Below are 22,864 nucleotides of genomic sequence, written 5' to 3'. Positions count from 1 at the left end.
CTCATAAATTTAACACAATAAATAACGACTCGTCTCACGTGGTTTGGTATAAGCACTGTCCTGAGACTCTTCTGCCAATATTTTAAGCTACGAGTATGACCAAGAGTACAACCTGGAAACAGCAGTGGAGGATCCAAACAAACTCTAACTGCAAAGCCCTAACATTTTTCCTTCATTTTGTGCTTTATGTACAAAAATAACTTTAGTATTGGTCCTACTCGGATGAGATGTTACAAATGAGTAAGTAAATGAGTAGCGTTCAGTCTGGAGCGTTACATAACAGTTGTTGGTTAAAATGTTAGTTTATATTTGAAAAGTAAGAACTTTCTAACTAAATTGTTGGTTTAAATGACAATGGGATCTCCCAGAAGATGAAATCGGGGCTCCGCTTCGCAATTTATATTGCACATACAAATTTTATCTTATAACTTATTCATACATCACAGATAAACTGATGACAATATTTTGGGTTTACTACAGTGTAGCTACAGTACCTTAATGTTTGCTATTCTCTAGTTGTGTATGGAATCATACAGTACCATCATCTGTAAACAGTGAAAAAGTGTCTATAAGTTTATACATTTCTCGATTGCGGCTCAATATTGATTGAACCAAAAGAGAGCTGGTTCAACACGGATACTTTCCAGACCTCGTGTCAACAACAGAGCGTAGCTGTGGTTAGATCGATCTACGGCTCCTTTCTATAAATAGAATGAATAGTAAGAGGTGTACACCTCAAGCATAGCCAGGAGAGCCTCGAGATAACCAGTAACACAACTCATTTCCTAAGGTTCACATTTAAAATAACCAAAAAAAAGTCATCATGTGAGTCAAATGCCCTTTACAAATATTTCCGTGACTCAATTAACTCTATCTGACGTAGTCAAATACAGTATACACACGTATGAACTGGTCACAACTTGAATCTTGCCTTTCAAGGCACCCAGTTCCATTGTAGTTTATTCTAGGTGAAATACTGTAGTCGCATCCTGCCCAGGGAATAACAGCACCCTGTCAGAAATCACCGGGCCACAGATATGGGGGGTTGGAAAGTGCCGTTGATAGTGAATGATTACAAGTCAGAACAGTTGCGATGAAGGGGACTTGGTTGCCATCATCCCTTCCAAACTTTCATTCCAAACTGCATTATAATTTACAGAAATAAACATTCCCTCCACTTGGGGTATTTTTCAGAAAGAAACCCTTTTTGAGTTTCAGGATTCTCACATTGAGCATTTTGATTCGGTTATTTTCAGAAGAAAATTAGCACTGGTGCCCAGTGTTATGAAACACAGATCCCTGCCCTTTGAAAACGTCTCAAACTGTACTGTCAGTGAACATCCATCACCTGACCAACAGCTTTTCAGCCATCGACACTGTACACCTCCCGACATGATTAAAAGATTATACACAGAACAGGTATAAGGCCTTATCAACACAAGTGTAAAAAATACAGCAGCATACTGTACATACTGTAAGCAGTCCACAAATACACACACATTCACAGCTCTACTGCTCCACTAATACTGTGTAGAATGACAGCTGGCTATTAAAGTAGGAATTTCTCTCTGTTAATGAAATGCTGGCAGCACTCTTCCTTGGTCCCGCTGCTGTGATTCAGCCTGTCCCACATTTTTTAGCTTCCCGAAAATCTCCTCCTTTTCATATCTCCATCTTTTTCAGGCTTAACATGGCTCACGACTACGAAACCCTACTCATCTTCCAGTGAAAACAGCCCACAATTCCTAATTTTGATTTGTTTCCATTTATGTACAGTATATTGAAGGACCTGAAGAATGAAGGAACACAAACATTTTTCACTAAGAATAACACCTAAGAATCTGTGTACCAAAAGGATTATGTGTGTCAAAATTTGGCTTAACCCTCTTGAGGGAGGGCTGACCTCCTGGCCAGAGGGCGAGGAGTGACCAAGGGGCAGCTGCAGAGGAGCAGATAGGGTGAAGATGGGAGAGAGAGAGAGAAGTGAATCACATACAGTATTTACATGTATAGTTTTTAGAAAAGGAATGACCTGATTAGTGATTGCCAATTACTGACAGCCAAGTCTGACTGAACTTGGTCGTTGTCATCCCGCCCAGACATTCATTATAAACTCCATTTAGTCTTGAACAGAGAACAGGCGACGGAGTGACCTGATCCAAGTATTCCACCTCACAGGCCTTGACAAAATCAGAGCAGTGGACTTCTTCAGGGTGAACAGTGAAACACGAACCAGGGGGCGCAGGGAAACTACCTGGAACTGCCTTTATTATCAAGACCACGATTGTGGGAATGTGGAACCAGCTACACAGCCATGTTGGCAAAGCTGATCCCCTGGCTTCTTTCAAGGAAAGGCTGGATAAGATCACTGGATTAATTAACTACTTACGTAGGTTCCAAACAGAATAGCTGTGCCTAATGGGCTGCCCTCATTTGCAACCTTTCTTACTGTTGCAGACTGCATAGTGTGCAACGCTACTGCATGCTACTACTACCTACAAAAGGCCACATGAGATTCATGAGCATATGGCACATGGCACCACACAAATGTGCTTTATTTCCTAAAACACATACATGGAAACATTAAAAAACTAAGAGCAACAACTTATACAGTATTTATTTGAGATTTTAGTGTACCAGGAAAGATATTTGTAGAAGACAGCTGAATGCTGAAAGCCAAAATTATTAATAATGATTATTATCTATTATATTATTTATCCCGTTTATCCATGTAACTTCCACTTGATGCATTTTTCATTTTCTAAACGGCACTGTCCTCAGCAATTTCCTGCTTGCACAAAAGCAGCAGTGTTTTCTGACACAAATTGATACTTTGTAGTTTAGTCACTCTGTGTTATTGTCATCTTGCATCCTCAAACTTCATATTATATGTCAGATAATTGTTTTGCTTTACTGATGAGACAAAAACTATCAGGAAACTTCCAGTCACTTTTCTTTCCTAGTTTAAACATTCTGATAAAAAGCCTTCCCCGATTTCATACGAGCTGCTGAGGCAGAGGTAAACATAAACATCCTATGTGCCATAACTAGGGTAGGAAAAAGAAAAAAAGACAACAACCTGCCACCTGTCACTGTTAGTCTGGTTCTTTCTCTTTTATTTTTGTTAATGAAGGAAATGCATATAAGAAACAATTAATTGAATACTGACACTCGATAGCTCTTCTCTTTTTGAGCAGGCCCACAGACAGCACTGTGACTCTCCAGGTACCGTGTATGAGCAAGCACACACATGTGACATTGATTTAAATAAACTCCAGTAAAACTAGAGTTGAATGAACATATTTATTCTGTTTCCCAGCGCTTCTGTTCTGCATTGTGCCACCAGTCTTCGGCTAGCACAACAGGCAATGGCACTGTATTTAACACAGCATCAGGAAAGCCACAGACAGATCCTCCTGCAGGACGTAGATCAGCTCGAGCTCGGACATCTTCAGCGCAGGCTTCAACCCATGTCAAAACTCTTGCCTCTTCCACACAGCAAGGCACGATTTGCAATCCATGCAGCTCTGCTTCCGAGTAGCTTCATTGCTTAGTTGATGACACGCACATTAATCATCTCTAGCCGCCTGTTACACCTATAAATCTTTGCCTACAGGCGTCCTCACTACTTTCAAGGAATTAATGGCTTCTGGGTCAAACAGTATAAAAGTTAGAAATTGTTATAGATTATTCACTCGTCAAGGGGGATGATAGCATTCTGATGGTATTTCCGTGTACACACTGGACACACTGGAAAATGTAGCGTGTTTGCTTCCTCTCATGTTTGGTCTGTTTCCAAAGGTATTTCAGTGAAGATAAGCAGATAACAGAAAGTGTCACCAAAGCAAATACTTGCCTCAAACAGCACTACAGCCAACTGATAACACTGGCATGGCATTTTAATGCGTTTCTGCTGGGAAAAAAAAAGAAATGTCTTACTTTTCACAGCTGAAAATGTCTGACGAGAAACCTGAGCCAGATCAATACTAGACAGAATCATCATGCAGGATATGTGTCAAATTCTACCATTTCCCAAACAGATATGTCTGTTTGCGTGAAAAGGAAAATGAACTTAACTAATAGAAACCCTTCTGAATCCCTAACTAATCAGAAACCCTTAAGTACTTGATGAGCACACCTACTGGTCAATTCAAGGCAAAACATTTCCAGTTCCAGTTAATTTCCATTGACCTGTCACATTCATCTCCTTCACTGGGCATCACTAATGTTTCACCATTGCGAACTGCTGCTGACTTTGCTTTCAGAAGCGATGCAACATCGCCTGCATTATCACCTGGCTCCAAAGAATCAGTACCATCTCTACCAATACACCATTCAACACAGAAAACTCTGTTAAAAACTCTGTTGATATTGAGAAGCAATTTTTACCTCCTTATCCTCTTAATGCATCAATTAAGCCAATTAGTTGACACTTTAGCTGTGCTCTGCTCCTACGTTTTCTGTACTTGGTTTCAACCTGACACCTTTCACTCTTCCATGAGCTGGGCCAGGTGTGGTGATAACATGTTATCTGTTACTTTAACAATAATTTCAGAGCACAATACCCGTGTGTTTAAACACCCGAATCACCTTGTTGACCAGGGTCCCACTTAAAGCCTGCAGTGCGAAGGTTACTTCCCTTACAGTTTCTGTTTGTTTAGAGTTGTGGATGGGCCAATTAAAAGTATTCTTTACAGTCAGGAAGACTGAAACACTGATCAAAAATGTATTTTAATTCTGCCTAAAGCAAATCTGAACCACTTCAAGGGCATAACTATTTGACACCATCTAATTAATTTATTTGGGCAATTTAGTCAAAGTAACCAAGGATCACAATGAACTACGTAGCTCGAAAAATTTCAAGATACTTCATAAATGGAAACGTTAAACATGCCTGTATTTCTAATAGCGCATACTATATCTGAACAGCACTGCCATTCGCCACGAGCAAATTATACCTGAATCCTCTTGTTTAGAGTTGCACAACTCCAGTCCAGGGCCAGAAGGTTTCTGGTTTTCCTTCCAGCTGAGCCCTCAATTACCTAATTGAAATTATTATTTGCTTAATTAGACTAGATGACGCCTTTCCTTGTTCTTAGCTGGAGATTTAGAGAGACCTGCTGGTCAGTGGCCCTTGAAGACCAGAGACGGGGTTCCGTGGTTCAGCCCTATTTATACTTAAAACCACGAGCAATTGCTACACAAAACCCTACAGCTACTGATACAGTACATTTGAGATGTACAGAGCAAATAATTTGCCAATAATTCATCCCTGTGCCTTATAAAAAGGTGCAAAAATAGAAATTGAATGTTAAATCTTTTAACCCTGTTTTACCTGCTTTATGTAAAAGCAACCTTTCTAAAGCTGTACAAGCTGCATGGTCGTATTTTACTGTCAACAGGCCCAGTATAAAGATCCTTCTCATCTGATTAACGAAACAGACAACACTGCCAGTCATTAGTGGAGAAAAGCTATTTATACAGTTCATTCTCATGGGAATATTTTCCAAGGGTAGGAATTTATACCCTTCAATTAAAGAAGTCAACAAAAAAATAAATACTAACCAAGTATGTATTAATGGGACGATTAAGAATCTTCACGTGCAAAACCATCCAAAGAGCTACAGATGTTTCTCCAGCATGCCAGGCTTTTATTCCAGCATGTCGCTAAACATCAACTTGTAATGGAACTGATCCAACTGGATCAGCTGGAAGGAGGATGGGCTTATGCATCTGTCAGATCTCTGCAAGGCTGCCACACAATACAGTGCTCCATCACGAGAATCACTGGTCTGCATTGATAAGCGAGGGGAGGACTGGTTGATCTTAAAATAAATATCAGAATAAATATCCAGGCGTGCTTAGTAGGTCAGTCAGTGTCCACACACTTCTGCTATGCAAGAGAGATGGTGACATATTTTGATAATGCAACACATGGAGAATAGTACAGTATGCTAAGATGCTGTCAGACTCTAGAAAGAGCTGTGTCTATAATAATTAGCACTTCTGGTCATGAGGGGATTGCATGTTAAAGCAAACTCTGATTAATGTTCTCAGTGCTGCAGCTTTAATGGAATAACTAGACTGACACCCAGAGAATAGACTATTTTCCTCATTACTCCAAGTATGTCTGCACCTATTAGATTCAACAATCTACAGTACATGACTGAAAGCACAACACAAAGATCTTTATGCAGCTGGGTCCTTCCCCAACTAATGGAAAAGCAATTTACAAATATCTAATGCAGCACCTTAAGTGCATTTTATTAGTTTAATGAATAATAAACATATTACAGAACCTGTTTTAATTCAGAGTGTATGCAAATAAAACTCTGTGGGCTTAAAAAGTATTTTGCTCCATATAAAAAGAAGTACTTTAAGTATTTGTTGTTTGTGCATGACCCATGAAGCAAAACTACAGAATAAAACAAACACACTGACCTTCAATATTTTGCCCCTATTTCCCAGTTTTTGCAACTTCAATAAATACCCAGAGGAATTAAAAAAATAATCAGGAAAAAAATGTACTTACTCATTACTTTTTTCTGTTCCCTATGAGCAAACTATTTCCTCTCAAGAGCATGAGCAGTTTGCACACATTGTTCCCACCAAGAAAACAGGAGTTATAATTTCACTAGTTTTTTTTTTTTTACCTTTACAATGATTTTCACAAATGAAGGAACACATTTCATTCTGGAGCAAAAAAGATGATGACCCTGTAAATATCTGAGGCAGGGCTCAATCACACTCACCCGTGATGCCAGGGCCTAAAATTAGCTGCCCATTTTCCAGTAGAATAAATTAAATGCGTAATGAGCATAACACTACTCCATTATAAATTAATATTATTTTAATTACTCAAAAGCCTAGAAATGTAAGCAGCAATTTGTGTCTTTCAACATGCTATTATCATTATTTTAAATAACTGGCCTCATTAAAATGCATTCAATATAAAAACAAAAACATCTGTTTTAAAGATTTTAATATTGTGTACGGAAATGTTTAATAAGGGTAAGAGTCCCAGATCCTGGTGATAAATGCTACTCAAAATGTAGACAAGAGGAATATTTTCAGGATCCAGTTAAAGAACAGAAGCACAAAAAAATGACAAGCTCAGGTAAAACAGGATGCTAAAAAGCAAAAGAATATTGCAATGGAGGCTGAAATAAATCTTTCTGCCACATTGTAACAGCCAAAGAGCAGAAAAGGATGAAGTAATGAGTCTCAGAGACAAAAATGAAAGGCATTTAAGTGATGAAAGGAAAACAGTTACGAATATTTCACTCAGGTATTTGCCGAGATAAAAAACAGACAACATCCCTCAGGCTGAGCAGAGATAAACTTCTACATTAAATACAGTAGCTTTATAGCATAGAAGAGGAAGAAGTTGTTTAAGTATTTGAGCGCCTTAAATAAATCTATAGGGCCTGATGGTATTCTTCCAAATGTAAAGTACTTAAAGAAAATGAGTTGTTATTCGAAGACTATTAGAAAAACACTCTGCCAACAGTCTCTTAGGACAACCCTAATACCCACTGACTGGCTAATGACTGGCCAATGCAACACCCACCCATAAGAGTAACCAGACCAAACTAAGTGGTTATAGATGTCTGACTTCCATTACATGTAAGATTATTGAACACTGACAACTATGAGAAGGTGTGATTGGAGTAATCAAAATCCTCACAGGCGCTGACAAAGTCAACCCACGTGGAGGTGTCCAAGTACACAGGGCACTTTATGCATGATTGACTCGCTCTGACTTCCTTTAAGCAGAGCCCAACAGAACTCTGGATTGTCCTGATACCCTGTCCCTTTTCACATCAGACACTAGCAAACAAACAAGCTAGACGGGCAGATATAGTAGGCCTCCTCTCAGTTGAAGAGGTCCTTATGTTCTTATGGTATTGTAATTATAAAAATTCAGGTTACATCTGCTTTTTAACATCAACAATGTTGACAACAACTAACATCTGTTCTGAGTACAAGCAATTCATACTATTTTTGTAAATGTTAGCTAAAGATGATACTAATACTGGAACATTTTTATTTTGCGTTTTGCAAACAGAATCAGCTCTTTCCCTACAATAATGACTAAACTTTCATATTTGGTATGGTATTATATTCTGATTATATGGTGCTTTGTGAGGACATGCTCTAGACAAACATTTCTGAGCAGGAAAGAGGAGATCATTGACCTCCTCTGTGGTTTAGTGTTGAGTGTGTCCACAGACAATGTACCGGACATGAGACGAGACTTGTCTTATTTTTCTTGTACTAAAAAAGGCACCTTCTGTGGCTTGGGAGGCTGTAAGCAGAGGATTTATTTCTGAGACTGGCTGGGTGGAATGAGATGTTTCAGAGCATACAATTATTATACAGTAATGTGATACTGTCCATTCTGAACTTCAGTTTGGTACTGTAGTTTACACTGGGATGTTTTATTGCTCCAGAATTCCCCTTCAATCTATGAAACAATGTTGCCTTTGCTACTGCTGTGAATTGCTACAGTACATCAGAGCTCTTGTTTCTTATTGTATTATTTCACTCTTTCCACTGGGTGGCGTGCTCAACAAGCCTCAAACAGAGCTTCCTGTCTGCATCATACTGTACGGTATTTTTTCATGTAGCCAGGCTTACAATCCCACATTGATTTTGTAACATCAAATGCTCTATTTTATAAAAAATTGACAACTTGAAAAAACTCTTTGATGGTCCTAAAAGTGTCAGTGTCTGCTGGCTGATGATTTAGACTTTGAAAATTCAGACACTGCCTTCATGTTCAACACTCTTCTGTACTGTACAATTATATAAGGAATTTAATAACATATTGTACTGCATTGCAACACTGCACATGACATGCAAGTTAAAAAGTATATTTCATTTTGATGATTTTTATAATGAAACTGGAAAATTGTCATTCTTAATTCAGAATTTGAAATATGTTTATTTGAGCATCTGTAGGATGAGTTTGATATATATGGTCAGACATATCAGGACTGGGAGGTTTTAAGAATTCCTACTAGCTGTAGGAATAGGGGTGGACCCAGGGTTAGGCAGGATATAGTACGAGGGTCAGGATCAGAGCAAGAGAAGAGTTAGAATCGAGGGCTTAGAGTTGGATTAGGTTTGTGGTTGAGAATGAGAATTCTTACACATGGGAGGAGTAAATACAAAAAAACAGTGAAACACATACTGGAGGACACATGTGGAAACTATGTGGACGTACATTTAAAACTGGGAACCTGTTATTAAACCTAGATGCCTACAAGCAGACACGTCGAGCCATGAGGAAACACACTTGAAACCGAGTACACAAGGAATTTGTTTTGTGCAAGGGAGTGTGGGAGTATGGGATAGGCTACCTGCCATGTTGCTGAAGCCCCTTTCTTCAGCAGTACAGTATGCTAAAATGCTGTCAAACTATGGAAATCTGTATCTACTGCATAATAATAATTAGCATTTCTGGTATATAATAGTAATTAGCAATTAAGATTATCTGGATTAAAGCTAGGAGTAGGGTACGTTTAAGGTAGTAGGGCAATGATTATAATTTAAATTGGACAGACTGTAGACTTCGGATTAAGATTAGGAATAAGTAACAACTGGACCTGGGTCACAGGAAACAGCAGAAATAACTTTTTGGCAGTGACTCTTGGGAATGACTTGACATGTGCACATACGCAATATACAGTACAGTATGTTCCAATACAACTTTAAGCCAAAAGGTCTACTGAACATACAGTATAGCAGAAATACTGGCATTCATCAAATATACAGATATATCCTAATTTATTGTGTCTAATAATAATAATAATAATAATAATAATAATAATAATAATAATAATAATGGATTAAAGCTAGGACACTCCACTCAAAGCGCTTTACAGGTAATGGGGACTCCCCTCCACCACCACCAATGTGCAGCCCCACCTGTATGATGCAACGGTAGCCATAGTGCGCCAGAACGCTCACCACACATCAGATATCAGTGGGGAGGAGAGCAGAGTAATGTAGCCAATTCATAGAGGGGGATTATTAGGAGGCCATGATTGGTAAGGGCCAATCGGAAATTTGGCCAGGACGCCGGGGTTACACCCCTACTCTTTTCGAGATACGCCCTGGGATTTTTAATGACCACAGAGAGTCAGGACCTCGATTTTACGTCTCATCCGAAGGAGGGCGCCTGTTTACAGTATAGTATCCCCGTCACTATACTGGGGCATTAGGACTCACATGGACTGCAGGGTGAGCGCCCCCTGCTGGCCCCACTAACACCTCTTCCAGCAGCAACCTTAGTTTTTCCCAGGAGGTCTCCCATCCTGGTACTGACCAGGCTCACACCTGCTTAGCTTCAGTGGGTTGCCAGTTGTGAGTTGCAGGGCGATATGGCTGCTGGCTAATGCTACATAAACTGCATCTAAGACTCAGGCTAAATCACTGTGCTTGTGGGTTGATAACAGAGCACCATCAGGAAAAAGAAAATTAATATTAATCACACTATGTGCAAAATGGTCCATAATAAGCTGAAGAGCAGTCACACTCTGTTCAAACAGCAGAGCTGCAAGGTCACTTTAAATTATAATGGTTATTACGGGCTGCTCATTGTCATCTGGTGAATTCCAGGATTTGAGCAGTTGATTGTTGCTGCTGCTGACAGGACTAACATGCATCTGAGGTGCAGGGAGCCGAGATGGAGGAGGGTGTCTGCACAGGTCTGTCTGTACTACAAATCAAGTCAAGTATAGCTACTGTCGAAACTACAGAACATTATTGGCTAGGTCGGAGCCTCCTACCCTTGACCTACACTAGGCAGCTGTTTAGGAAATACAGCAGTTTAAGGACTGAGAGAGAAGAGAAAGTGCCAGGCTGGAGAAACAGGGCAAAGGGAGATTCTTCTGCACTACAATGCTACAGCGTGATTCAGGCAGGATGGAGGAGGAATGGGTGAGGAGCAGGGGTGAGGAGACCCTGGCAGTGGAGGAGGCACAATGACAACAATGACTCATATTCTGGTCAGATCAGCTTGAAGCCCGAAAGGAACGCAGAGCTGAGAGAGCTTCGTGTAGGATTTCCTGCCAAGCTGCCCGCCCATCTGCAGCAACTAGGGAATGAGGGAGTGAAGCAGCACTAGTGTGAGGCAGGCAAGCTGACACTGTGGTGCGTCTCGTCAGGGAGCGGTGTTTGGGCCAAGGATGATGTCACTGGTGTCAAGAAGGTAATGGAGAAGCTCACTGGCACAGTTTATACAAAACAGAGAGGTGCATGGACCTAAACAACCTTTTGGATGAAACCTTTGAGAACTGACTTCTTGATTGCATTTTAAGCACAATAATTTAAGAACAGCTGATTGACAGTGACCTTTGCTTGACTGAGATGTCATCCAGGTCTAAGAAGCACCTCATCTCATCCTAAGTAATTTGCTTCAACAGCTACAGTGCGTAGTTTGCTCCAGAGACATCACCTACAGAATTGATGTTTTCTTCTGGAGTTTCAGCAATGCCTACTTCAATTCTTAAGCAGGCTTTCACCAACAATCTAGAAAGAAGCCAAATCATCTAATTTCACAGATTCTATCTTGGCAGGTACAAAAGCAGATAATACTGACTTGCTTCAATTTTGAGAAGTAAAGACATCAAAAGGAAACACCCTACTCTGGGCATCTGCACTGAGGAATCCACAATCAATTATGATAAAGTTACACAACAACTGGTAAGAGGCAATGCAAACAAAACTGTATTAGGTTAGGTGAAATCAGAGAAACACTCCAGAAAGCAGGAAACCCCCCTTTCTGAAACTGGTAAACCCATAACAGGAAATACAATTGTGTAATAAGGATTTGGTCAGGATGTTGCTTCTGAAACCTCTTTCATGTGTTAATTTTAACAGTGTACAGTATATTAAAGCAAGTCCCTCGTAATAAATGCTGGATAACTGGAAAGACAGCTTGGCTTACTGCTAAGTCACTGTTTAAATGCACACTGAAAGCACAGAAGCAATCTCTGATCTCACTGCACCTTGTTCTTCCTAGTAACACCGTAGGTACAGTGCTGCTCAACCAGAAAGTTACAGCACTTAGGAGGCAAATTACTGTAATCTCAAAAATGGGAACCGCTTTACACAGCCATCAACTTGAAAGCAGGACAGCATTAAACATTTAGCAACAGCAAGAAATTAATAGAACGGTTTGAATGACAAATTCAAAGACAGAACATACATACTGTACTGTATGTATCTTATTTCATCTTTGTATTGATTGTTGTTCTTTAGTTTTGTTTTTAACAAAAAATAAATAAACCAATTAGATTAGATAGTGAATTGAACATAAATCTGTCATAAAAATATAAAATGTCAGCTAAAGCAATTTACTGTATTCTCCGTATAAATTATTTAAAAAAAATACAGGTGCACTATTTTGTACTGAAACATCAGGCTACATAAGGCTGCAAAAGAAAAATTACATAAAAATTGTAATGGTATTTCATAAGTAAGTCTGTGATGTACATGATATAAAAAAGAAAAAAAATAACTCAGTCCCTTGAAATATAAACATTTACATTTGAAATAGTTCCTGCAATTTAAGGTAGTGGGGGGCTAAACTCTTTAATATTTCTAAGCACGACTCCCAAAGAATGATCAATGCTTAGAAACAGTAGCTCTTAATAGGAGGTCAAAATGCACATATTCAGAAATTATCATCAGTCATAATTCTGCATAATGATTGTGCCACAATTCTTATGAGGAGAGCCCATAACCACCTCACTGACAGTGAGACCAATTATGCAATGATGTTTCTCAGCAAAGGTCTAGCAAAGACTTAATTGCCTATTTCTAACTAAAATAAAGATCCTTCAGTTCTGAGGTCTCTTGCTTTACTACATCATTATTGCGAGGCCTAAAGGTGCTGACTTATTAAATTGCCTATTAAACAATTAACAGTGCTACTGAAGGTTTTAAGACATCCTGCCAGCTGGAACTGGTACAATACGGTTTGTGACAGGCTTCCAACTCATGTGCTCGATTTTTACTAAAATACGACAGAAGATACGTAATTTCTTACAGATTAATTTATCAAAACATATATAAAGGCAGAATTCTCCAAAACCTGAAACAGTAAGTGGCAGGTAGCCAGCTGGTCCTGTTTCTAATTTTGTGCCACAGTTCTGCTGACTCTAGTGAATCACCTGTGCTTCAGACTACAGCAGTGTCAATCTACTGTACAAAAACGATTTCTAAGAAAAAAAGGAACATCAAATTATATATATAACTTTAAACAAATTTATTACATTAGGATGTTATTTTCATGTGTATGTGTACCCCTCATGTTTTTTAATTGTTTTATAGCATTTGAATAATCTCTAACAAAGATACTGGTGTTTGATCTGCATTATGTGAAGTGTAATGCATTCGCAGACATAACCCTAGAAGTGAAAGAACACATTTCAGTACCTCTTTCAAGCAGCCCATGAAATTGTTGCTGACAGGAGAACCAGGCAGATCCGCTGTACTTGGACTACCACCAACATAGAAGAAGTCATCTGAGCCAAGCATGGTGTAGTCTTCTTGTGTGTACCCAGTAGTGGTTAAGATGCCATCTACAGATATTGTCACCTGTTCAAAGAATATAATCAAGAAAACAATGCCCACACATGACCTTCTAGGATTGTTTCACAGGAGGTACTGTCTCCTAGGACTCGTTCAGTCATTTTTGGATCGTATGGTTCAGTCTCCATTTTCTGGATTTGAATAAGACCCATTACAATTTTTTCTTCTTTTTATTATTATTTTGGTTTTGAAGGAATCGCTGACAAGTAAAGAAAATATTTGAGAAACATATTTTCTTTACCTTGATGGGGGCAAGAAAATGGAAGAGTTTTGGTTGTCGCCATCATTTAGGTTTAGAGGGTTAGTCAATGTTAAAACCAAGAACAATCGCTTGTACTTGTTTTATTCAGGGTTACAGTTTCGGATCAGTCGAACATCGACAAGCATGCGTCCCAAAAGGAGTCTTACCATCAAACATCATGAATGCGCAAGCCATGATTTTGTCGGGTGTGTCGGGGTGGTGGGGGGGGGAGGTTGTTTTTCTCAAAAACGGCTCAAACCGGGGAAGAAAGTCAAGTCAAGGAGGCCACCACTGATATGAGCCAGACGCCTAATAAACTCAAAAAAGCATGCAAGCGCCAAGCATGAAACACCCAGGCACAACGAAGGGCACAGGAGAGGTGTAGGTGCTGCCACAGGCACTGCTGCCCCTCACATGCCATGAGAAGAAAGGCGGAGTCCGGTGTGGCAGGGACACAGAGCCGGGGCACAGGGGGAGTTAGAGTGTTAGTGGACACACGTTAGCAGACAGGGTGGGATGGACACAGGTGGTGTGGGAAGCAGTGATATTTAGGCATGCCATGCACAGAGTGTACTGGAAACAACTGACAGAGCTCCCGCGTTTCCATTTTGTTTTTTGTAGTTGTTGTTGTTGTTGGGTTTTTTTTTATGGAAAGCTTCTGCCAGTTCGCCTGTAGTCTTCACCAAAAAAATAAAAAATAAAATGTGGAGGCTTTGTTAATACACTAAGCCCTACAAACAGGCCTGATCTGAAATCTTTGCAAGAGTGGAAGACGTTAAAAGAAGAGAGGGGGAAAAAAGAAGTAAAAGCCGTGGTGAAAATCTGGGGGAGGAGGGGAAGGGGGAGGAAATTAAAAGTGAAGAAAGCCAAGAAATACCAACCCCGTTTCCTCATTTTTTGATAATGGTGTCTACAATGAAACCGAAATAAAAGGAAGAGGGGAAGGATACACACGGCAAACCCAAAAAAAGACAATAAGAATGATATCTACCAGACAATGTAGTTTGTTTACCATAGCGTGTCCAATGCCTGAGTGCTTTGCGGAAAAGGGGGGAAGAAAGGAAATTAAAAAATAGTGAACAGAACGGTTGTTAATAAAAAAATGAAACAAAAAAACAATGATGAGTAATTAGGGTGTTAGTACATTAGTTGGTTAGGTATCGGTTAGTAAAAAAAATGATTCATTCCATGAATGGTTAGTGTTAGTCTTACAAAGCGTGTCCTTTCGAAACAGAGAGAGAGAAAGGGAGAGAAGAGAGATGCAAGGGCAGGAGCAAGGGCCCAGAGCTACTTCAACTTGATCAAGTTCCAAAACCACAATATTTCTTGGCAGGACAACCCTACCGAGGGCACAAGTCTTGTCTTAGTAGTAATATGAAATCAGTACTTACTTGTCAACCTCTTCCAAAACTCAAACCGTAGTGTGATCCCAAAAGCGGTTTTACTTGTCACTGAAGCTAACGGCCTCCCCACCAGTCAGCTATTAAAAGCCCTTGCACTTGTAAACTATACTATGAATTCCACATCCTCTCTGCAGTTCCCCACTCTGTTCACTGGAGCTGAATGTGACCATCTGTAAATCAACGATTTTGTGTGTAATCTGTTGAGCACCTCTCAAATCTGGCACAGCCAAACCTGTAAACTCCTACGAAATTCAAGTTCTTGAGCAGTTTTATACCTGTCTTTTTCTTGCATCTGCCTTATGTAGTTTATATTTTTATAAATGTGGATATACAGATGCACATGTACAGTATCAGTATTTACAAACAGTATAATATCATAAAACAATCTAACTACCTGATAAAACACATAACCCCCATGTAACCAAAAAATGCAAATACTGTAAATCAACAATAAAAGACGCAGCACTCCTAACTATAATCTATAAGGCAGTTTCCTGTACAGAGATGGATGGCACCATCATCTGGGCAGCACAGCAATGAAGCTATTGTCCCCTCTGTTCTGATACTGCCTCCTCATCTTCCGTCTGCAGTGCTAAACCCATCTAGGTTAAAGCTCCCCAAGAAAAAGAAAGAACCTGCACTATTTGTACTGTACATCTTGAACTATGGTTTGCTTACAGCTTTACAGTTACAGAAATACTACTATTGAGTAGACAGATATGGTCTGACTTGGTTGGCACTCCCTTGCTTCGGATAGAGTCGCTAGACCCAAGAGTGGTGGAAATAGCTCAGAAAAAATTCAGTCTTCTACAGCCATCAAGCTAATGATGGTGTCTGACAGAGGAGCCTGCTTAGAGAAGCAAAAAGTGACGTAAAATGGATAAAATCAGAAAGGAAATTGGTGCTCTTGGAATTCGGAACATAATCTTTTACATTCACAGCAGAAGAAAAATAAACTGAAAGCCACCTGAATAAAATTTTAAAAAGTCAACTGAAAGTGAGAAGAATTAGCACAGAAAGGCTATGGACAGGAAAAGAAAATATATTATTTAATGGCATTCATAAAGAGAATGAAAAAAAAGGAAAACATAACAGAAGCAACTACTTAAAAAAAAAGAATGCCAAAATAAATAAGAGATCACTTCTACACGAATATCAGAGTGAGGTCTTTCGTCTGCTGCTTACTCTCCCCTGCTCGCCCATGCGACACACCCCTCATCGATCCCCATCATTACCTGCCGCAAGTTCCGCGTGACCTTTACGTCATGCCACGAGTTGTCGTTGAATTTGCCGTTAACCGGCTCTACTATGGCCTCGAAAGCCCCCGATCCCAGGTTGATGACAAGGGACACGGCTCCGTCCTTCAGCGCCAGGTTGACGTAGTCCGCCGACTTGCCCGTGTGCAGGATGAGCCCGTTGCGCTGCCAGGTCTTGAAGGACAGGGTGATCTCGTCGCTGCTGCTCTGGATGGGGTTCTGCGACAGGTCGTAGCAGAAGTACTCCGACCCCCGGAAAGTGGCGACGTTCTCCTCTCTCGCTGCAGGGAACAGAGAGGACGTGTTTTTAAGCGTCGTGCTTTTCACCCTTCGAGTTCCTCCTAGCCCTGCCACGAAAACTGGCACGTGTGAGGGGAAGCCTGGGGCAGACGCAGGCAGTACTACAGTAGCATGGTCAACGGTTTTTAATTTAGCATTTTTCAGGTGACACATACAACACACTGGCCTACAGGTACCCCTACACTCGGAAAAACTCATTACCGTCGTCTTCAGCACACTTCTAAACTGGAGCCAATTTTCTGTTTAAGGACGCAAAGATGTCAGCAATTTGAAAAAAAGTGAAAGTCAAAGTGAAAAAGAGCCCACCCTCATTTACTGTATAGTGAGATATATAGAGCACAGTACATACACTATATAATGTACGGTGTACGCACACACAGTTTAACGCATGCTAAAAAGCAAACAATGGAAATAAAAGTCCCCCTCAAAATATGGACTGCAATGCTGGGCCTTCAATTCCATGGACACTGCACTCGTTCGAAAACGCTTTTTAGGTGTTTTTGAAAGTAAGACTTGTCTATGCGTCTGGAGTGTTTGTACTCATCTGAATCTATTACACTCAGAAACTCTTTAAGCAAAATACTAGCTGCAGTTTAACACTAAAGCTTTAATAAGGTCATCGGGATAGGCACACAATATAGAATGTCTCACACATAACAACACAGTTGCCTTTCCTCAATTTTAATGCTACTGTACAGTATATATATGTAATGGTTACATGTGTTGTATTTTAATCCTGAACAGTTTTAAGATCCTTGAAAACAGATGTACAGGTACAACATCACTGCTTAAATTCCTTATTTTAAAATCATGTTGATTAAAAGATTTTTGTTAGTGTGGGTCATGCCATTTTAAGTATTTCTTTCACTTAACCCAAAGTATTTCCCTAAATGAACTGTCTATCACTGAATGAAGTGTCTTGATTTTTTTTAAGCCACCAAACTACCCATGAGTAGCAAATTATCGGCACAGCTTGAAACCCACCCACTATCTTAAGGAAAAAAGCCAGTGCATTTTATTTTAAGGGATAACAACTAGAACATTCAAGGGAAATGCACAGAGCAAGAGATACTAGTACCTTCAAAACTAAGAACTGTGTACAGGTACTGCCAGCTAATATTCTGATGTTAAATGTGAACAAAATCAGTTGAAGAATGTAATTAAATAAACTCACACTACATCACCATAGGATAACCTGTCTCTGCAGTTGCTGGCAGTGGCTCTAAAATATTGATCACACCAATTATTAGTACTGCACTGGTTACTCGTGAAGCCGCTTCCTGTAAACTGCGGTCACTGCGCTTGTCCAGGCCATCAGTGTTTGAACTTGCTAGTGTTTGATGGAGGAACATGGTTTTAATATGTTATACAGTATGTTAATATGTTAATTTTCTGTGTTGTAGTGTCTTGAGGTTTTCACTAAGCTGACATGGTGAGAGATTTCCCGCATCTGCTTAGAGCAAAATTTAAGTCAGTGGTTTTTATTTATGAACAGTGGGCAGCTAGGGGGGACATTTGTAAACCAGACTGTGCCTTGCATTCCAATAAACCAAGTATTAACCTTATGAAAGTGCTTTAATTGCCCCTTAGAAGATCCAACAACCCAGACCCAAGAACTCAACCTGTGTGAGATACAGTATACATTTCTGAGCAAGCTGTACTACATAATAACACATCTATAAATTTAGATAAATTGCATTTAAGATTTCTTTTTATCTAAGCACAGTCTTTTTCTTCATTAGATTTACTGTACGCATTTTATGTTTAAATAGCATAAGTTACTGGTTAACATTTCTAGAAAATGCCCTACAGTGTATTGAAAAATAATTAACACAGTTACAATTATTTTAACTCACTGCAATGTTATATACTTATAAAATGTAAAAACACACAACATATATATAATGAGTCCAAAAATAAAAACATACAGTATTCAAAACAAGTTCATAAATGATCTGTACAAGAGCAAAAACTACTAAAGAATACAGTATTTCAGTGCATAAAGTTTAAGTCTACAAATGATTTATACAGTACACAATCTCAAAAACCATTAATTTCTCTGCAAATCATGTTTTTTAAAAAAAATACTAACTAGTAAATTATTTTACCCCTTTACACTAATCTATTTTTGTTGTGCTTTGTTTGATTTGTAAATTACTAATTGAACTGACAGTTTAACTAGGTTCAGGTTACACTCTTCAATACCCTGCACAATTCATTTTTCCCAGTTTTGGGAATTACTGATTGTTAATCAACCCAGCTAAAAAATACAAACCTTGTTATAGCATTTGGAAAAAATAAAGAAAAACTTCTACAGCACATTTCAAATGCTTAATTATTTGTTTCCTCTATCAGTAGAGAGGAATAAGAACAATTATAAACCCAACAGACACGTGCTTTAAAGCTAAATCATGCTGGAAATTGCAGGTCTGCATAATCAGCTTTCCTTTCACTCAAATGTTAAGGTTGGTTGCTCAGTGTGCAAATCCAAAAATGTCAGAATGATGCCCAACTTCATTAGTTTTTGGCTCAGCTACTAGAAAACAAGGGAGAGCTTAGTGTTTGCCCAGCAGGGATTAAGACTGGAGACGATCCACGTCAAGAGAGATGTTTCCCATAAATTCAGACCATCTACTTTATTTCAGTAGGGTGAGTGATACATTTTTGTAACTCCAACACTAAAGGGCCCATTGATTTAGTACCTCGTCTTTTTTAACTTTGCTCTCTAGGTTTGAAATGATCAGTGACAGAAAAATAAATAGTAATTAATAAAATGACAGTTTTTCTACCAATAGATGTTCATGGGTCACCAATGTTCTAATATGTGTAACAGAGTTTATTCCGTAACACAGTTAAAGTATAATGAGCAGAAACACAGACTCAGTGGGTTGTCAGTGAGTCTGTGTTTCTGCCTGCCCAGTTTATAAGGCTGACGAAGGTGAGCAGAGCGCCCCTCTTGGCTGTAGACATACAGTGAGTTAGAGGGAAAATAAAGACTTTGAACAGTACAAGTGCACTTGAGCAGATATGCAGTAAGGATACAGGATCCCAGCTCTATGAAAGACTGTCAGAATGCCTGACACAAGACTTAGCGCAATTATTTCCCCAAAGAAGCACCTCTGGTGCCATTTTGGACATACAAGCTAGCCAAGACCCAAACTGTCAGTGTCCCGAAGGTCCAGGTCTGTGCACACACCCTCTACAACATAATAAGAACAAGTCACACAAAGTGATCACAGCTGAACAGTGTATGATATTCTCAACACGTTGTTATTAAAAAAAAGACTGGAGATGGTGATTAAAGATTTTTCTGTAGTTTCAAGAGCAGTGAATCCTGACCAGCAGGAAAGAATTGCGTATAAACACGGCTAAGACATTCCTAAAGAGGGGACTTTTCACAACATTTTGTTATTGCTAACTCAATGCTGCATTTACAGTATAATAAAAAGGTGAACTACTGTATATAAAACTCTGAATTCCTTTAAAAAATACCCAATCACGTACAGGGATGTGTTGTATAAGCTAATAAGATACTATTAAAAGCATTATTGTTGGGGGAAGCTATAGGTATATCAAGTGTCTTTAAATAGTTTCTGCACATTCAGTCATTTGCCACTGACTTGCATCCTTGCTGGAATTTGAAACCAGGATCTCTTGGACTTTAATCAGGCCACCTAGTCATGCTGTTATCAAATATTAATTTAACAGAATGTTGTTTTTACTAAAGAGACTCAGATGCTTTACCACCAGATGTTACCTCATCCATTAATTCTGTCCTGCTTAATTCTTAATGAGGTTTGAACACAAAAATTGAACGTCTGTGTTCGTGACTTAATGATGGATACTATAAAGATACCGTTAAGAATATGTAAAGAATGCTTAATATACCTTTTATAAGAAGCGATGGATGCTGAAGACTTTGACATAATGAACCAACAAAACAACAACCCCTTTTTCTGGTGCTCTGTGTGGAGAGAATCTACAGAATTTTTTTTAATGAACATTATTAAAATAAAGACTATACAGTATCTATGCTAATGTACCTCAATTTGTCCTCAGATGAGCATTCATAGATACAATTAATTGAAGCATACATGTTATACACATTTCATTTACAGATGCAGTATTTAAATGGTTAAAAAAATCCTGTTTGCTTTTTCCAATTAGGACAGCTCTCATTTGGTCATGAACAATGTCCATTTGTATGCACCTGCTAATGTTAATTCACATTTAAAGTTTAAACATGGGGTTTGTGTGGTTTGTGCTGCTGGTTTCAGAACCACACTGCCATAATTCAATTTCAGCATTTATGGTTAAGAAATACAGAATGGAGTTGGAGCAATCTGCAAATTCGAATTATTTTTTATGTTTATTCCTAAAAGCACTTTGAGGAACCCAAAGCATGCAACTACAGTATACCTTGAATTGTCAGAGCGCAAAGTCGATGTACACTCAAGTCCAAGACTGTGCTCCACAATCCTGCCACCCCACCACCAGGAGAACAACACATCTGTGCACATTCACAGATGCGAGCCTTCACTCAATACAAAACAAACATGACCAGTATTCATTCACTTTCACCAGTACGCAAAAGAGAACTGGAGCAGCAAGAAGGAGATGGCAATTGCTCTAAAATATGGAAACTTCATAATGAAATCTTTATGACTTAAATGAGCACAGTAGAGTGATTGTTATCGAGCAATGAATTTAACTGTTTCCTAACGCTCTTTTTTTATCATTTACTCTATGAAAAATGAGAGGTGATAAATTATGGCACAGTTCATTCATAAAAGTGTCGGCCGCTGCAGAACTGGATGAAAAAAAGTTATGGCATCTATAAATTAAATTCAGTTTAAGAAGACGATATAAGAACATTCAAGACTCCGTACTAAAAATGTAACGTTCTCTGGAGTATAGCGTATTCATAAATTACCTGCTTTCAAACACACCGGACTACCCCCAGGAAGATTAATCTTGGGCTTTGACATTGTGTTTTACATTCATCTGTGTGACTTTTGTTTGCTAAAAACACAATTTGAATTAAGGTTTTGCAGACATGCCAAATATCCCAGTTCCAAACTCCTTACTGTAGCTGCATTTCAGCCTCTAAAACACAATAAAATGAACAACTCAGAGTACAATAATAAAAAATCAGTTTTGCCAATCTTGTTTAGATAGTTTGCCCTCTACACTTAGGGACAGGAACACTCAGCTGATGGTCGTTTGCTATCTCTACAAGTATTACATTTATAAAATACAATAATAACTCCTTACATTCCTACAACATTTTTTTATTTGAAACGTTTCTTTGCATACTGTATAGGAGGAAACCCACTTCATCCGCTATTTCAGACAGCAAAGCTGGCCGACATGCGGTAATCATTCTGCGCCAGCAGCCCCACTGTATAGTAGATCAGGTGAACTGAGAAATTAGCTCATGAAATTAAGAGAGGATTTTTGTAGGTGAGACTGTACAGTTGTTAACACTTGCACTGATATCTAAGGCAAGTGGTCCAGCCTTCAGTTTAAAGTCTAATCTAAAGGAAGGAATCTCCTAAACACAATGTACCAGATCATCATACTGGTGACTTGGTTTGGAAATACTGGTCCTGATGAATGAGAGACTCCCATTGGTGTGTTAATAGCACTAACAGCAGCAAGCAGGAGTTTCTGTCACGCCCTGACCACCTAGAGGGCGCTCTACTTTTGTCCTGATCCTAGTTCCCTGTGATTATTCATGTCTTTCCGGTGTCTCCTGTTGTGGAGCCTATTTACTTCCTGTGTCTGCTCTGCTCCTGGCTCAGCATTGAGGGTACGGATGTCCTGAGACCCGCCTAGCACCACCTAGCACCGCCTAGCACCAGGTCGCCCCACGTCCGTGGCCTGAGGGCATAGGTTTCTATACCGACATCGTCTGACCCCCTGAACCTTGGCTAACCTCCATGTTGCCCCTTTTACTGCAACACATAGGGTCTCTACTGCTCTCCTGGTTATTCCAAGGCATGCCCTTCCGACATCCGTGACAGAATGCTGAGCTGTACTTTGACCCTATTTTTTTT

At 39.3% G+C, this 22,864-nt stretch overlaps 1 protein-coding gene across 41 annotated transcripts in view; it reads right to left on the bottom strand.

Moving 5' to 3' along the window:
* LOC148653013 (neurexin-3a) overlaps positions 1-22,864 on the bottom strand; it is a 386,386-nt gene that overhangs the window by 280,828 nt on the left and 82,694 nt on the right. For 30 of the 41 annotated variants that reach the window (XM_088647457.1, XM_088647475.1, XM_088647430.1 and 27 more), the window contains 3 exons: positions 16,485-16,786; positions 14,859-14,882; positions 13,450-13,611 (listed from right to left, as the gene is read on the bottom strand). In XM_088647457.1, coding sequence (XP_088503583.1) covers positions 13,450-13,611; positions 14,859-14,882; positions 16,485-16,786 — 488 coding nt within the window. The remainder of the gene's footprint in view (positions 1-13,449; positions 13,612-14,858; positions 14,883-16,484; positions 16,787-22,864) is intronic. The other 11 variants (XM_088647434.1, XM_088647439.1, XM_088647436.1 and 8 more) reach the window with 1 other exon arrangement.

Source organism: Lepisosteus platostomus, chromosome 10 (assembly GCF_059453375.1).
Source record: "Lepisosteus platostomus isolate fLepPlt1 chromosome 10, fLepPlt1.hap1, whole genome shotgun sequence".
Taxonomy (NCBI): Eukaryota; Metazoa; Chordata; class Actinopteri; order Semionotiformes; family Lepisosteidae; genus Lepisosteus; species Lepisosteus platostomus.
This window is presented reverse-complemented; position numbering and strand designations above follow the sequence as displayed.